The sequence below is a fragment of the Porites lutea genome, chromosome 4 (assembly GCF_958299795.1).
Source record: "Porites lutea chromosome 4, jaPorLute2.1, whole genome shotgun sequence".
Classification (NCBI taxonomy): domain Eukaryota; kingdom Metazoa; phylum Cnidaria; class Anthozoa; order Scleractinia; family Poritidae; genus Porites; species Porites lutea.
In genome coordinates this window covers 16470781-16488432 of record NC_133204.1, presented here as the reverse complement: position 1 = coordinate 16488432, position 17652 = coordinate 16470781, and the positions used below count along the sequence as shown (strand labels likewise).

Below are 17652 nucleotides of genomic sequence, written 5' to 3'. Positions count from 1 at the left end.
TTGACCGCCTTTTTCACTCGATCCAGTCTCCACGGTCTTCCCCGCGCTCTACCCAGTCTCTTCCGAAATAACCTCGTGCGCCTTCATGCGCATTGCCTGGAGGTGAACTTTATTTCTTGCTTATCAAAACTATTTCAACAAATGTCTAATTTTGACCACGGTTTAAGAGAACTGGTGGACATTCACACCTTTAAATAAGTGAGTTGTGCGTTGACTTGCCGGAAGTCAAAAATAACTTAACCGGAAGTTGATCATTTCCCTCTTTCAGCACTCCGCTCCACAACCTCATTCTACAGCTTTTGGGTAACGCAGAAGCATTTCATCCAACGAAACATTGCCTTGACTTCCTGTCATGCTATCCGGGACTCTCAGCATCTTTGTTCCTTAACTGAAGAGGCTGGTTTCCGGCTATCCCTCACTAGTTTGTCGTTGCGGTGTAAATAGATGCCTAGAACTTCCAATCATATTTGATCAAGCACTTCTCATTCAGAAAAAAAATGAAGGTGTCTACCTTAAGTTTTGCAAATTGGCTGCTTGGCAAGAGTTTCCTTTGTCATGCGTCTCCACCCTCTAACCCATGGAGAGGAGGGAGGGCGGGGAGAGAAACGTCTGAATTTCGAGCGTTATAACGTTTCCTAGTCTGAAATTTCATACGTGTCCACTCCCTAACCCACGCCCCCCACGGGTTACGGGGTGGAGACCGTATGACATTTCATACTAGTGTTCCCAAGCATGGTTAGAGCGTGGGCAGGGAAAAAAATTAGCCTGCATGTAGACAGGAGCCCCCTATACCTGGGCAGCTAGCAGCACCCACACTGGTGCCTTGTCATGCAACAGCGATTTCAGGGGCCAGTCTAATTTTAGGCATTTTCCCCGCGAAAAAAGATAAACGGTGTCTCCTTTGCAGCCGTTCTTTGACGTGGCTACACAAAAATGGCTGAAGAAAATGAAAGCTTCTGTCCGCCGGTCGCCGCATTCCTGAAGACTCAAGTTATGAAACGCAAGAGACTGCTAAACGTCATTAACACGTCAAATTTTAGGTTCTGTTAGTTTTACTAACTGATTTTTGGACATTGACGATATTCCAAAAATAAACTCGTCTGTGAAAACGATATGACGCGGGTACTTGAAAGCGGTTAACTACAGGGTTATGGGCTCCTGGCTCCTTTTTCGTTGCACGCCTATAAACCAAATTCAAGGAAGTTGGGGGTCGCTCCTTTTAAAAGATCTTAAAATGGTGGTTGGGTTACTGTCGCCCCAACTTTCGAGCTTTTCTTCCACGGGAACCGTATTTGATTCGCCGGCTCTGCCGAATAATTGCCATAAACGTCTCATAATTCATTACTGCTTATTTTTGTATAAACATTTCAAAAGTTACTGATGCGGACGCGAGCTTGGGATACCTGTACAGTCGACTGATTTCACGTCCTAAATTCATCAGGATCCGGTTGTTCAAACGTTAAACAGTGGATGGCTTTATCGGTTTCCCGAATACTTATCCGCTGGATAGCGCTATCCAACGTTTAAACAACCAAGGCCAGTTCTTTTTCTTTTTCTTTTTTTTTTCACCTCAGTTAACCAATAGACTTCATTTCCTTATTCTTTTTTCTGTTCATTGTGTTTCGCTTCGCTTGCATTCATGTCAGTTATACAATGGTAGCTCAGGAGAAGGTGTATCACTAAAAAAACACTGAGTCCTATCTTGTTACACCACAGGTAGCCCAAGCTCACTATGAGAGCCGTGAACAACATTATCCTACTTAGCTAATTAATTATTCATACAGCAAGAAAATTATAAGACGTTGTATGGAGAAATATTCTTTGCTCACTAAATTAGCAAAATGTACATTGAATATCGCTTTGAAGCTTACCTTTAGCGTCTTCTTGTTTTTCTTTGTATTCTGACTGCATTTCAGACCTCCTAGGCACTGTTTAAGGCCTTTTTTGGAGCGACAGTTTTTCACCTAGATGACAGTAGAGAGAAGAGAAGAGAAGGTTGGCAAAGGGAGAGTTGAAAAAACTGACCCCCACTCCGCGGACTACCCACTGACCCCACTCCGCGGACTACTCTACGGACTACTCCGCGGACTACTCTACGGACTAGTCCGCGAACTACCATGCGGACTACCCTAACTAATCAACCAAATTTACTTTCACGGAGAAAAGAGTTAGAAGAAGCGTACCTGCCTACAAGATCACACTTGATAAACAGCCGCCATCTTGATTTTCGCCATTTTACTCGACCCAGCCCTTCTTCTTCATTGCTACGTCCATTGCAGCTTCCGTTCTTGGATCGTCACGCAACGCTTCTCTCCAAACCTCGCGTGACGATCCAAATAACGACTGCGTGCCCTACGTAGGAGAATACGTCTCCAAGGGCCTTGTGGGCCAGGTGAATCCAAAAATATGGTGACTTCCAAGCACGGCTATAAGTAAGTTCTTAAAAACATTTTTAAGCTGAATATAACAAAAACTGTTACCAGCGCCAATAGTGGTCATCGATTGGCTGAACGGCGTGCTCTGACTTGTGGCCGATGAAGACTGGGGCGAGGCTAAAGGAGAGCTGGGTCGAGTAAAATGGCGAAAATCAAGATGGCGGCTGTTTATCAAGTGTGATCTTGTAGGCAGGTACGCTTCTTCTAACTCTTTTCTCCGTGAAAGTAAATTTGGTTGATTAGTTAGGGTAGTCCGCATGGTAGTCCGCGGAGTAGTCCGTAGAGTAGTCCGCGGAGTGGGGTCAGTGGGTAGTCCGCGGAGTGGGGGTCAGTTTTTTCAACTCTCCCGGTTGGCAAACCTCTCTTGACCGGCTCCGCTCTCGGCGGCGATAAATTCCGTGACATTTGCGACATGGAGACAAGTGAGCTTGGGCTACCTGTGGTTACACTATGCTTAGCAAACCGCACCCATAATCACCTGATCACACGAAGCCATCGCTTGGCTGCTCTAGATTCATCATGGATGTTCAACAGCTCTTTACAATTCTTAAGAAGGAAGCTGAATGCCCACTGTGTTTGGACACAGTCAATAAACCCAAGACTTTGCCATGTCTTCACTCATTTTGCCTCGAGTGTCTCGATAAACATGCAGGCTTCGCAAGAAGACAACTACAAGCGACAATCAAATGTCCGGTTTGTCAGACATCTTTTAAAATCCCAGAAGGAGACTCGTTCAAGAATTTGCCTGCATCTTATCATCTCAACCGATTGGTGGATGTTCTCGCTCTAAAAGATGGCGGCACACAGGCCCAGCAATGCAGCAACTGTGATGAGAACAACACTGCTTCCTCTTACTGTTTCGTCTGCCAAATATTCCTCTGCACTTCTTGTTTTGAAGCTCATCAGCGCCTGAAGAGCACAAGAGGTCATCGCAATGTTGTGATGGAGAAATTAAATGTGCAAGATGTTCAAGAGTTGATCCTCAGACCCGCCATGTGTTCACAGCAATATCACGAAAATCAGCAGCTGGAATTTTATTGCGAAGAATGTAAAGTTCTTATTTGCCACAAATGTAGTGTAGTGAGCCATAATCGACACACCATAACAGACACTCAAAAAGCCGCACAAGAACAGAAGATGCAAATGAAGGACGCTTTGGAGAAAGTGAAAGCGGAAACTGTAATTTACGAGAACGAAATTAGGAAACAAACTGAGCTAATGGACAAAACCAAAAATGAGATTTTGTCAGCAGAAAAGAAGATGGCAGATACCGTGGAGGAACGTATCCGTGAATTACGGGAACATGAGAGGGTCATGAAAGCCAAATTTGCTGAAATTTATGAAGCGCAACAAAAACATCACGCGACACAACTAGAAAACTTTGGGTTGGTTCTGACTCAACTGCAAAGCTGCATTGAGCGAGGTGAAAGCGCACTAGAAAGAAACGTCAGCGCTGAGATTCTTCAAACAAATCAGATCATTGTTGGACGCTGTGAAGAACTTTTGAATGTAACAAAACCTGACATTTATAAACCACCCCACGTGAATTACATTGTCGAAAATCAACTGAACCCGGGTTTGGACCGAATTGTGGTTAGTAATACAGATCCTTTGCTTTCCTTAGCGGAAGTGGACAATCAAGAACTTGTAAGAGAGAAAACGGTGGCAAATTTCATTATTGTAACTAGAGATTCAAGTGGAAAGCAGTGTTATCATGTAGACGATCAAGTAAAAGTCAACATTATAACTCCAGCAGATGATCAACTGGAAACAGAGATAAAAGACACCAAAGGCGGCAAGTACACAGTGACATACACACCACAGTGTGTTGGACAACATAGAGTAGAGATCCAAGTTAATGGACAGCCGCTGACTGGTAGTCCCTGGGTTGTGCAGGTGATTCCGCATCAGTATCAATTTGCGTTTCAATTTGGATCAAAAGGAAAAGAGCAACGACAGTTTGACTGGCCTTGGGGTATTGCTGTGAATGATAAAACTAGAACACTTGCTGTTGCTGATTTAAACAAGAAGAGAGTTCAGATGTTTAGCTTTGATGGGACTTTCCTGAGAGAGATTGCACTGCAAGCTGGCTCGTGTTCGGTGGCTTTTACCGAGTCTGGTGACCTCCTTAGCTGTGTCTCTGGTGCCGACAATAAACTTCCCTTGTACACTGAGGGTGCTCAATTCATTCGATACATCAGCGATGAACATGTCAAGAGCCCGTGGTACATATCTGTTGGGGGTGATGGTCGCATAATCACATGTGACTTTGGTGACAAAAAAATCAAAGTTCTCAGCCCTGATGGGAAAAACTTACTTCAGTCGTTCAGTGCTCCTGGTTGTGATACGAGACCATGGTGTTCTGTTAATCAGCAGGACAAATTTTTTGTCTCTTATTTAGAAGCTAACCGTGTCATGGTATTTAACAACGCAGGGGAGTATCTATATGACATTGGCAGTGAGGGATCTGGTGAGGGGCAGTTCGCGTTTCCCACTTATCTCGCTATTGACAAGTTTAACCGTTTGATCGTTTGCGATAGGGGAAACAGAAGACTGCAACTTTTCACTCCTGACGGAAAATATCTCGCTAAAGTAGCCGGGAGTGTTTTTGACCATAATAGTCATCTTGCTGGTTGTGCCGTATCTAATACTGGACATTTGTTTGTTACAGATGACAACAAACACTGTATTTATGTTTTCAACTAGTAAGCGCTGTGTGCAAATTTAACACTTTCTGAACAGGGATCTTAAAAGTATCGCTGTGGCTATATGGTCGGTAACCTGTCAAGGTTTTCAAAACACTAAATGGCCGGCAGTCCTATATTATCAGTAAATTTCACAAAATCGAAAGATTCTAGGTAATCTAAAATATCATACGTCGATTAAGACAAGTCAAGCGATCCTGCAATGCTTCATAGATCTCAAGTCTAGTGTTTGGTTTACGCTGGGCTCAGAAGACGAAACCGTGTTTTGTGACACTTTAAAACTTTTTTCAGCTCGACTGCCGGTCAAAGTTTTCAAAACACTAAATGGCCGGCAGTCCTTTATTCTCAGTAAATTTCGCTGTCTATTCAATGGCAAAGAACGAATACTGTACAAAAAAGCTTTTTTGTTTCATCATAACGTCGACAAGATAATGTTGAAGTGTATTTCCATGATGTAGCTATAGGTCGCACGCAAAAAGTTGACGGAGTTGAACGTCCTTGATATCAACAATACACGATTTAAATCTACTTTCAAACAAACAAACACACAGACAAACGTTGCTCTAGCATTTTGATATTGGTATAAAAAAGGCTCGTTTATAACATTGAGTTATATGAAATAGTTGATATATTTACACATCTACATGTATAAATAAAGCAAAAGGACAGATAAGTGATAAACAAACAACGGTAAAGGAACAGCGTTAACTTTGGAAAAGTAGATTGTCTAAATAAGAGGTGAGTGACAGGTGTCACTGTTGCAAGAAATCCCCAACAGTCAGGGCCAAACTAGTAAAAAAACACAGAAAGAAAATCAACTTCGATGCAACTTAGACACTTTGACCACCATGTAAACTTATTTTTCAAAGTAATGTCAAGTAAGGCTTTAGATAACATTTTAGTCTAAATTCCCTTTCGCTGGGCTTTACCAATTATTAAAAAGTTTTTCATTTAGCGCGGATGATAACCAGCTGAAAGTACAGTTTGTGGTTCTATACACTATATAAATAGCCTGCCAAGAAGCTCTCCTTTTGAAGGAGGAGTCGCGAGAAGTCACGCGTCTAGTATGCAAACACCAGGATCGATCCAATTGTAAAAACTTGTCTTTCTCAGGATATGCGGTTGAATAATCTTTTTTTTGTTTTGCATTAACTGATTTCTACTTACAATAGATCATATCAAATTATTCTGCCATAATATACAAGTATAATATTCATGATTAATCAGTTGTTACCATCATATTTGGTGTTTTTCTTTAAAAGCCATAATCAGCTCTGAAGTATATAAGCCAGCTGCAGGTTGTTCACAAGGTGGTTAACGCTATTCAGCAGAATTCACCGGATAAATCGATCTCTATCCACTAGGACATTTATCCACTGGATAAGGATTTATCCGGTGGATAGTGCTATCCAGCTTTTGAACAACTGCGGCCAGTTATAGTTCAATCTCATCCTCGTTGTAAGCTTAATAGTCTTTCTTGGGAAATCCTATCTCTTGTCCCTTCTCTCTCATCACGTTTCTGGTTGCTCCAAGTAGCTGTTAAACCCTTTAGTAGGGGTCACGCATTTCTTTAAACGGGGTTGTGACGCTTATGCGGTTATGTAGATATTCACAGCTATCTCAGCCATTCAGATTCTTAGTTGGTAGTGATGTACAAGGAATTTATGGAGATGCCTCAACGTTGAAGGGTTTAACAATCTTGTAAGTGATCAGGTATTCTGGATAGGCCTGTAAACAACATAGGAAACAAGGACGAAGTGCGTCATGAGATAATTAACCAAATGGCACATACAGTTTTTTAAAAAGACACTGGCATCGTATTATCATAACCAAATGCTGTATCTGTATTTTTTGAATAGCACAAATCAACAAGGTCAACCGAGGTGGACTTTTTGCACTCTTGGACAGTGGTTTTGGCCAAATTGTAACGCAGCTCGTCCCTATAACAGTGAACACACAATTTTGGTAGTGTCTGTCCAGGCATATTAAAAGGGTAAAGGACTCACTTCCGGTTGACGTGTGTCGCTCAAAATATCTATGCTTTATGTCAGTGGAGTGCCTGTTCTCCGCGGACAACACTAAAACCCTCGAAAGTAAAGGAAATTACGAATTTCTCACGAAAGACGACTTTGATACGTTCACAAATTAGCAAACCTCACGGTGCAGGGTTTACGGTATGAAGATTTTGTTGCATGTAAATTTAGCTTTTGTCAACTGGCTAAAAAATGGAGGCCAAAGTCGCACCCAATATAATCAACGGCGGAAGTAGTCAAATTTGAAGGTCGCTACTAGTATTCTCTTAAACGACAGCCACAAGGGCAACGAGAAAAGAAAATACAGCTCTAAAAAGCAAGACATACCTGTTCCCCTCTATACACAACATATTCGGCAAACGACAGCCCTTCTGAGCTGGGACGTCCTATTACAGAATGATGACCTGGAGGGCCATGCGCCATCTTGACGGCTGAAAACTGGTAAAATGGCTTACCAAGGGCCACACGACATAAAAGAAGTTGCCTGTCAGTTAAAAAAACATTGCGTTGATAAGATACAAACTAGAACGAAAAATTCCATTGGATTCAAATTCACATCAGGCGGCATTCATATAAATCATTCATAATATTGATTACTTATAAACGGCGCCAAAAGACGTGTGGCTTAAAGGCACTGTGTCACGGCAGTCCAGTTCATTTTATTTAATTTTAACACTTACTCGCCCTCAATCCCTATGAAACTTAAAGTAAGCAAAGAAATTACATGGAAATGACAAAATAAACATCGCGTCGTTCTTTCGTTCATTTGCCTGAAGAAAACCCACACGTGCAGGTAATTACGTACAAGGGGTATTAAACTGCCCCGGGCATGAGCAATCGATTTAAACTCAAACATCTGAGTGAAACAGATATAATATAATTAGGGGCTTCTTATGAAATCAAGCTGTTAGCTCTCTTCTTCTGTAAACGTATTTATCCCACAGTCATTCGTTTATGATCCGCTGAATGTGAAACAGAAGGAAACAGACTTAAAGAAAGGAGAAAATGGACTTCAATCGCCTTTTTCTAGCTAAGCCACTATGTCACCAATTGTTTGTATTAGAGACAAAAGCCACATAAACCATAGAACACATAAAGATCTTATGTTGTAGCTAATCACTATACAAGTGCACTGACCGTAAATGGAAAACGACAAAAAGTTGAATGCAATCTAATATGTTATTGTAGTATCACGCAAGTCTTTATACATAAGAATTTTCTGAGCTGTTTTTATCTGCTCATTTTGTATTTTGAGAAATTCTCAACTTGGTTAAACTATTTCAAGAAATGTCCAATTTTGACCTCGGTTCAAGAGAACTACTGGCCATTCAGATCTTTAAATAATTGAGTTATGCATTGACATGCCGGAAGTGAAAACTAACTTAATTAATTAGAAGTTCCCCCTCTCAGAACTCCGCTCCACAACGTCATTCTACAGTTTTTGTGTAAGGCAAAAGCTTTGCCGTAGTGCCAGCCCTGTATTCAGCTTAGCCTGCGTGCCAGGCGTTTGAAAGGGAAGGGAAAGGAAGTTTAAGGCGCGAGAGAAACTCGAGGGGTGCGTTTCTCTCGCGCCTAAAACTCCCTTTCGCTTCCTTTTCAAACGCCTGCCACGCTGGCTACATTCAGCTTTGTTTTTTTAAACATTAAACTTCCGGTTATGCTATCCGAGACTATCAGCGTCATTTGTTGCTTAACTAAAGAAGTTCGTTAATGTTTGTTTTGAGAACCACGCCAGGATGGAAAAGTGATCAAGCAGATGGCGAGAACTTCCAATCATATCTGATCTCACACTGCCGATTCAGATAAAAAATGAAGGTGTCTACCCTTAGCTTGGCAAATTGGCCGCGGGGCAAGAGTTTCCTCGAACCAGGGCAAGCACGGTTAGGGTGAGGGCAGAGAAAAATGGTTAGCCTGCATGCAGACGTCAGGAACCCTGCTATAAAACCGGGCAGCTAGCAGCTCCCATACTGCCCCTTGTCATGCAACAGCGTTTTCAGGGGCCAGTCTAATTTTAAGGCATTTTTCCCGCAAGAAAAGGTAAATGGTGTCTCCTTCGCAGCCGTTCTTTGACGTGGCGACACAAAAAAATGGCTACGTACGAGCCTGAGGGAAATAAAAGCTAGTCTCCGCCGGTCTTTGCCCGGTTATAAAAAGCTGCAGAGACTGCTAAACGTCATTAACACGTCAAAATTTTAAGTTCTGTAAGTTTGCTAACTGACTTTTGGACGTTGACGATATTCTAAGTTCGCGTTAGGAAATAAATTCTAAAAATAAACAAGTCTTTGAAAACGGCACGACGCGACCACTTGAAAGCGGTTAACTCGTTGGTTATGGGCTCCTGGAGTGGTCACTTTTGCTGCACGTATGAACCAAATTGAAGAAAACTGGGGGCGGCTGCTTTTAAAAGGGTGGTAGGCTAGTGTCTCCCCCAATTTTCCGCTTCTTTCACAAGGAACTATGTTTGATTCGCCGGCTCTACCGAAGAATTTGCATAAACATCTTATAATTCATTACTGTTTGGTTTTTTTTGTATATTTCATCAGTTACTGATGTGAACTCGAGGTTTTGGAAGCCTGTGTCATCGACTGACTGCAAGTCCTAAATTCATCACTTCTTTTTTTTTTGCACCTCAGTTAACCAATTGAGTTCATTTCCTTATTCTTTTTTTTTTGTTCATTGTGTTTCCCTTTCGCTTGGATTCATGTCAGCTTTTCAATTACAATGAATAACACTGAGTCCTACCTTGTTACACAGCTTAGCAAACCGCACCCATAATCATGATCTCACGGAGCCATCGCTTGCAGCTCTAGATTCACCATGGATGTTCAACAGCTCTTTATAGTTCTTAAGAAGGAAGCTGAATGCCCACTGTGTTTGGAGACAGTCAATAATCCCAAGACTTTGCCATGTATTCACTCATTCTGCCTTGAGTGTCTTGACAAACACGCAAATTTTGCAAGAAGACAGCTGCAAGCGACAATCAAATGTCCGGTTTGTCAGACATCTTTTCAAATTCCTGAAGGCGACTCGTTCAAGAATTTGCCTGCATCTTATCATCTCAACCGACTGGTGGATGTTCTCGCTCTAAAAGATGGCGGCACACAGACCCAGAAATGCAGCAGTTGTGATGAGAACAATACCGCTTCCTCTTACTGTTTTGTCTGCCAAATATTCCTCTGTACTTCTTGCTATGACGCTCATCAGCGACTGAAAACCACAAGAGGTCATCGCAATGTTGTGATAGATAAATTAAATGTGCAAGATGTTCAAGAGCTGATCCACAGACCCGCCATATGTTCACAGCAATACCACGAAAATCAGCCGCTGGAATTTTATTGCGAAGAATGTAAAGTTCTTATTTGCCAGAAGTGCTGTATAGTAAGCCATAATCGACACACCATGACGGACACTCACAAAGCCGCACAAGTACAGAAGATGCAAATGAAGGATGCTTTGGAGAAAGTGAAAGCGGAAACTGTTATTTACGAGAGCAAAATAAGGAAACAAACTGAGCTAATGGACAAAACTAAAAATGAGATTTTGTCAGCAGAAAAGAAGATGACAGATACCGTGGAGGAACGTATCCGTGAATTACGGGAACATGAGAGGGTCATGAAAGTCAAATTTGCTGAAATTTATGAAGCGCAACAAAAACATCACGCGACACAACTCGAAAACTTTGAGTTGGTTTTGACTCAACTGCAAAGCTGCATTGAGCGAGGTGAAAGTGCACTAGAAAGAAACGTCAGCGCTGAGATTCTTCAAACAAATCAGATCATTGTTGGACGCTGTGAAGAACTTTTGAATGTCACAAAACCTGGCATTTATAAACCACCACACGTACATTATATAATCGAAAATCAACTGAATCCGGGTTTGGACCGAATTGTGGTTAGTAATACAGATCCTTTCCTATCTTTAGCGGAAGTGGACAATCAAGAACTTGTAAGAGAAAAAACGGTGGCAAATTTCATCATTGTAACTAGAGATTCAAGTGGAAAGCAGTGTTATCATGAAGATGATCAAGTAAACGTCAACATTATAACTTCAGCAGATGATCAACTGGAAACAGAGCTAAAAGACACCAAAGACGGCAAGTACACAGTAAGATACACACCACAGTGTGTTGGACAACATAGAGTAGAGATCCAAGTTAATGGACAGCCGCTGACTGGTAGTCCCTGGGTTGTGCAGGTGATTCCACATCAGTATCAATTTGCTTTTCAATTTGGATCAAAAGGAAAAGAACAAGGACAGTTTAACAGACCTTGGGGTATTGCTGTGAATGATAAAAGAAGGACGTGTGCTGTTGCTGATTTAATGAATAAGAGAGTTCAGATGTTTAGCTTTGATGGGACTTTCCTGAGAGAGATTGCACTGCAAGCTGGAACGTCTTCGGTGGCTTTTACCGAGTCTGGTGACCTCCTTAGCTTTGACGCTCGTGACGACAATATGCTTCCCTTGTACACTGAGGGTGGTCAATTCATTCAATGCATCAGCGATGAACATATCAAGTTACCGTGGTACATATCTGTTGTGAGTGATGGTCGCATTATCACATGTGACAAGGAAGACAAAACAATCAAAGTTCTCAGCCCTGATGGGAAAAACTTACTTCAGTCGTTCAGTGCTCCTGGTTGTGATGCGGAGCCATGGTTTGTTGTTTATCAGCAGGACAAATGTTTTGTCTCTTATCCAGAAGCTGACCGTGTCATGGTATTTAACATCGCAGGGGAGTATCTATATGACATTGGCAGCGAGGGAACTGGTGATGGGCAGTTCTCGGGTCCCACTGGTCTCGCTATTGACCAGTTTGACCGTTTGATCGTTTGCGATGCGGTGAACAGAAGACTGCAACTGTTCACACTTGACGGAAAATATGTCGCTAAGGTAGCTGGGAGTTTTTTTGACGGTAATAGCAAACTTTTTGGTTGTGCCGTGTCTGATACTGGACATTTGTTTGTTACAGATTACAACAAACACTGTATTTATGTTTTCAACTAGTAAACACTGTGTGCAAATTTAACACTTTCTGAACAGGGATCTTAAAAATATTGTTTCTCGGTTATTGATTTAGTGTTGATTATTGTTAACACTCTTGATTAATCCAGTTTTGTGGCTGAGCGTTAAAATTTGAACTGAACATATGTACATATACATGCCATGAGCTGATTATATTTTACCGTGACGTCTCATTTCGCTGTAAATTTATTTTGTTTTGTCGTTGCACTTGTGGACCACCGTAGGATAATCAATTTGTTAATACTGATTTTCTCCGCTAAGAAAATACCTTGAAAAGTGGACTCTACTAGGAGGGAAATACTGATTTAATTGATTAGATAGGGAAATAGACCTTTTTTTGAACGGTAAGAGAGAGAGAGCGAATACACAGAATCGTGTTTTTTGGCGAATGAGAAAATTGACATGAGCGTCGCACAGAAAAGTCGAAAAATTTACAGAGACGTTTACCGTTTATGCAGTAAATGTAACATGAAGCCCCAGGAGGGGTAGGCTTAGGTAGCCTGTCCCAATGTATGCTCAGTTGTATCTTTAAAGCCTTATTCATGAATGAAAGCGCGCTAATTTTAAGATACAAACAAAAGCTGTTCATGGCTGGAACCTTACTAATTTGTGGTAGTTTGCCATCATATTTTTTCTCAGCATCGCGCAGATTGGTCCTTGTTTTCAAGGCCCTATTCGTGGCTAGACTTTTATCATGATAAGACCAGGTAGCTTATGATACAACTATATCTGTTGGTCGAGATTTGAGACACTGACTAGCTATAAAAGTTCTGCTATTGCTATTTCACACCTGGTCATTATTCGTCTAGCTTTTGCCTTGCACGAAAGCAAACAGTTACAGTAATTTTGTTACCCACTCTCCCCTCCCTTTGGAGGAGTTTTGTTGTGTTATGTATATGTTGTAGTTAATTTTTTATCTCAGGTAATTTTTGTTTTTCTTTTGTTTTTGGGTATGATAATGTATGCTAACGAAGTTGAAACAAAGGAAAAATAAAAATTACCTGAGATAAAAAATTAACTACAACATATATATATAAAGTTTGGGAGGTCACTCCTTGTGGTGGGCGTAAGTCTGCGTTGCCACTTCCCCCAAGCTTTTGGCATTGCTTGTGTCTTTCCATCTTAATCATTTGCCTTAATCTTGTCCGATCCAGCCCGCGAGGCGCTGGGGAGATACTAAGAAAGGCTCTGCCAATACTCTTTCCTACCCCACGGTAGTGGGACGATAAATGAGGCTGGTGTTTTTGTTGTCCGCATAACCTGAAGTCGCAAAAACCTGCCACAGGGTTGTGTCCTCCCAAACCACCCCCCCCCCCCCTCCCCATTACGCCTTATTTGCCTACGTGCGCTATTTAGTTGCTTTACCTTTAGGCCGAATAGTGACATTAATAGTAATAAGCGCCGCATTGTTTGTTTTAAAAAGAGCATTGGTGGTTAGTTGAAGAAAAAATAAAAGAAGGCAACAATAAATAAGCAACTGTCCAAGCTTGTGGCAATTGTCGGCTTTTTGCAGTATACGTTTTCTTGGAACCGACAATTTTGTTGCACGCTATGAGCTTGCAACCATCCGACCGAAAAGTAGTCATCCAACGCTGGTAAGGATGTTGCAGTACTTGCGGTACGTTACCAGCGGTACCCCCGAGCTCTTTCGTGAGGTGGCTGGTGTAGTGAGCTTATAACAAGTAGCAAGACACGAAACGTGCTCTCGCTTACATGTGTCGAAGGTTTGATTTAAACGATACCTTTCATGACGTAGGTCGCATGCAAAAACTTGTCGGAGTTGAACGTCTTTGGTATTAACAATACATGATTTAAATCTACTTTCAAACAAACAGCCACAGAGACAAACGTTGCACTAGCATTTTGATACTGGTATAAAAAAGGCTCGTTTATAACATGGAGTTTAATGAAATAGTTGATATATATTTACAGACCTACATGTTCAATTAAAGCAAAAGGACAGATAAGTGATAAACAAACTAAGGTAAAGGAGCAGCGTTAACTTTGGAAAAATAGATTGTCTAAATAAGAGGTGAGTGACAGGTGTCACTGTTGCAAGAAATCCCCAACAGTCAAGGCCAAACTAGTGAAAAAAACACAGAAAGAAAATCAACTGCCAATTTAGACACTTGCCCACAATGTAAACTTATTTTTCAAAGTAATGTCAACTAAGGCTTTCGATAATATTTTAGTCTAAATTCCCTTTCGCTGGGCTTTACCGATTATTAAATGGTTTTTTATTTGGCGCGGAGGATAACCTGCTGAAAGTACAGTTTGTGGTTCTATACGGTATGTAAATAACCTGCTTTCCATTGGGGATAAAAACTTTTTCTTTGTCAGGACACGGTTGGATAACCTTTTTTGTTTTGCATTAACTGCATGATTACTACGTACAATATTAAATTACAAGATTACATAAAATTTTTCTAAGGTAATATACAAGTACAATGTTCATGATTAATTTGTTGCCATCTTACTTCGTGTTTTTCTTTAAAATCCATAATCAGCTCTGAAGTACATAAGCCAGGTCCAGGTTGTTCAAAAGGTGGTTAACGCTATTCACCGGATAAATCTCTATCCACTAGATAGCGCAATTGGTTTTCCTAATCTGATTTATCCACTGGATAGTGATTTATCCGGTGGATAGTGCTATCAGCTTTTGAACAACTGGGGCCAGTCAAAGTTGAATCTCAGCCTCGTTGTAAGCTTAAGGTGGCTCGACTGGATTTTTTGGGGTTGATACCTCCCAAGTTTGAGCATTAACTACGTCGGCATGAATAAAGATATGGAAAAAAGGTTACCACAACTGTATTATATAAAGATGAAAATTTCTTATGATCTGGGTTTTATTGCAATCGGAGTCGCCATGGCAACGTAACGACGCCATTACGTTTTTCATATATCGTTGTGTTTCTCTGTACCAGGAGTTTTTTGAAGAAATCGCTTAAGGGAGTATGTACCTGCCATAATTGCCTCCATTATGGCAAAGTTTGAAGAAATTCTATGAGAGCGTTTTCGAAATATTTTGAAATGCAGTTTTAAGAATCATCAAAGCAGTGAAATAGCATGCTAGCCGCTCAATTCGCTAATATTTTAAGAAAATGATAAGCTTTGGGAACGCGGCTTCATCTCATAGTGGATTGATTCCATTGAAAACTGCATACAAAAGAAGAGGGGAATTGCTCAGAGCGATCGCGTGTAAGAAGAATTTTATTAACTTGCATTCAGATGCTTTTGATACAGTTTTTGGAGGTAATTTGTTCCATGCCTAAAAATTTCGCATTTTTCCAAAAACCGCTCGATAAATTTTTTTATAAATTCGACAATCCCGAGATCAATCGTCAAGAAATATTCCCTGCAAGTTTCAAGAACATTGAAAACAGGGAAGGCTTTTAAATAGGGACTCAAACATAACCAATTTTCCCCCAAGATTTTGTGTTTACAAGTGAGCGTTCTCATTATTCACTGGCATTGTTTTCAAGTTTCATATGCACGTGGACAACTAGCAAAAGATATAAATTTGCATCAAAAAAAACTCTCGATTACTTTCCGAAGAAATATCCGGTATATGCTAATAATTGGCTTGTCGTCACAGATAGCAGTGAGAGCCGAAACGGTGAACGTCACGGCTCACCGTGTAGGATGCAATACTTAATTATCTTACCCGGGTTATAACATCACAGAACATCACAAAGAGTTGCTCTGATGTTATAATGTATCACTAACCTCTTTACCCGTTAATTAGCATATCCCGAAGATTTAACCAAGGGTCCTTTTTGATGCAAATTCTATCTTTTTGCTAAATGTGCACGTGTATATGAAACTTGAAAACAATGCCAGTGAATAATGAGGACGCTCGCTTGTAAACACAAAATTTGGGGGAAAAATTGGCTATATTTGAGGCCCTATTTAAAAGCCTTCCCTGTTTTCAATGTCCTTAAAACTTGCAGGGAATATTTCTTGACGATTGATCTCGGGATTGTCGAATTTATAAAAAAATTTATCGAGCGGTTTTTGGAAAAATACGAAATTTTTAGGCATGGAACAAATTACCTCCAAAAACTGTATCAAAAGCATCTGAATGCAAGTTAATAAAATCCTTCTTACTCGCGATCGCCCAGAGCAATTCCCCTCTTTTTTTGTATGCAGTTTTCAATGGAATCAATCCACTATGAGATGAAGCCGCGTTCCCAAAGCTTGTCATTTTCTTAAAATATTAGCGAATTGTGCGGCTAGCATGCTATTTCACTGTTTTTATGATTCTTAAAACTGCATTTCAAAATATTTCGAAAACGCTCTCATAGAATTTCTTCAAACTTTGCCATAATGGAGGCAATTATGGCAGGTACATACTCCCTTAAGCGATTTCTTCAAAAAACTCCTGGTACAGAGAAACACAACGATAAATGAAAAACGTAATGGCGTCGTTACGTTGCCATGGCGACTCCGATTGCAATAAAACCCAGATCATAAGAAATTTTCATCTTTATATAATACAGTTGTGGTAACCTTTTTTCCATATCTTTACTCATGCCGACGTAGTTAAGGTTCAAACTTGGGAGGTATCCTGCTAAAAAAATCCAGTCGAGCCACCTTAAGGTCTCGGTAAAGGAAAACGAGGTGCCCACAGAAAAAAATTCTAGTCGCGCGAGTATTTTCGCTAGAACGGCAAGTTATATATCAAATTAAAGCTTAAAGACTAAATTACCTTATAAAAGATTTTATTTCATCGAATTTCAAAAGGCGCCTAAGTTTTTTGCTCTCGAACTCAGACAGACAGATAAAAGACCTAAAAACTTAAGCGCCTTTTGAAATTCGATGAAATAAAAACGTTTATAAGGTAATCAGAGGCGGATCCAGGATGTTTTTTAGGAGGGGGTGCACTCGTCTCTTGCTCTACTTCAACACCAATAAACCACATAGTTTTTTTTGCAGAATACCAGTTGTTTTAAAAAACCGCAGGTCATCTCAGGGGGGGTGCGCACCCCCTGCACCCTCCCCCTAGATCCGCCCCTGGTAATTTAGTCTTTTAGCTTTAATTTGATATATAACTTGCCTTTGTAGCGAAAATACTCGCGCGACTAGAATTTTTTTCTGTGGGCACCTCGTTTTCCTTTACCGAGACCTTAATAGTCTTTTTCGGGAACAGGTTTTCTTCGAATTTGTGCATCCTATTTCTTGTCCCTTCTCTCTCATCACGTTTCGGGTTACTCCAAGAAGCTGTTAACCCCTTTAGTAGGGGTCATACATTTCTTTAAACGGGGTTGTGACGCTTATGCGGTTATGTAGATATTCACAGCAATCTCAGCCATTCAGATTCTTAGTTGATAGTGATGTACAAGGAATTTATGGAGATGCCTCAGCGTTGGAGGGTTTAACAATCTTGTACGTGATAAGGTATTCTGGATACGCCTGTAAACAACAACAAAGGAAACAAGTAGGTAGTGTGTCAGATAA

At 40.8% G+C, this 17652-nt stretch overlaps 2 protein-coding genes across 2 annotated transcripts in view; one reads left to right on the top strand and one right to left on the bottom strand.

The window, feature by feature from the left end:
* The first annotated feature begins 2934 nt into the window (after positions 1-2934).
* LOC140934295 (uncharacterized) lies at positions 2935-12177 on the top strand. The gene is made up of 2 exons (XM_073383948.1): positions 2935-5140; positions 9978-12177. The coding sequence occupies exons 1-2, from the start codon at positions 2955-2957 to the stop codon at positions 12175-12177; spliced, it is 4386 nt and encodes a 1461-aa protein (XP_073240049.1). The 5' UTR covers positions 2935-2954.
* A 1920-nt stretch (positions 12178-14097) lies between these two features.
* LOC140932685 (poly [ADP-ribose] polymerase tankyrase-2-like) overlaps positions 14098-17652 on the bottom strand; it is a 64753-nt gene continuing 61198 nt past the window's right edge. The window contains exons 10-11 of the mRNA XM_073382197.1: positions 17321-17607; positions 14098-14901 (exon numbers count right to left, since the gene is read on the bottom strand). Of these exons, the coding sequence (XP_073238298.1) occupies positions 17542-17607 (66 nt within the window). The 3' untranslated portion in view covers positions 14098-14901; positions 17321-17541. The remainder of the gene's footprint in view (positions 14902-17320; positions 17608-17652) is intronic.

Excerpts from the sequence above, each read along its gene's own strand:
- LOC140934295 (XM_073383948.1), top strand. The coding sequence starts at position 2,955 with ATGGATGTTCAACAGCTCTTTACAATTCTTAAGAAGGAAGCTGAATGC. Across the intron at positions 5,141-9,977 it reads TGTATTTATGTTTTCAACTA|CTCTAGATTCACCATGGATG; the intron begins GTAAGCGCTGTG and ends CATCGCTTGCAG.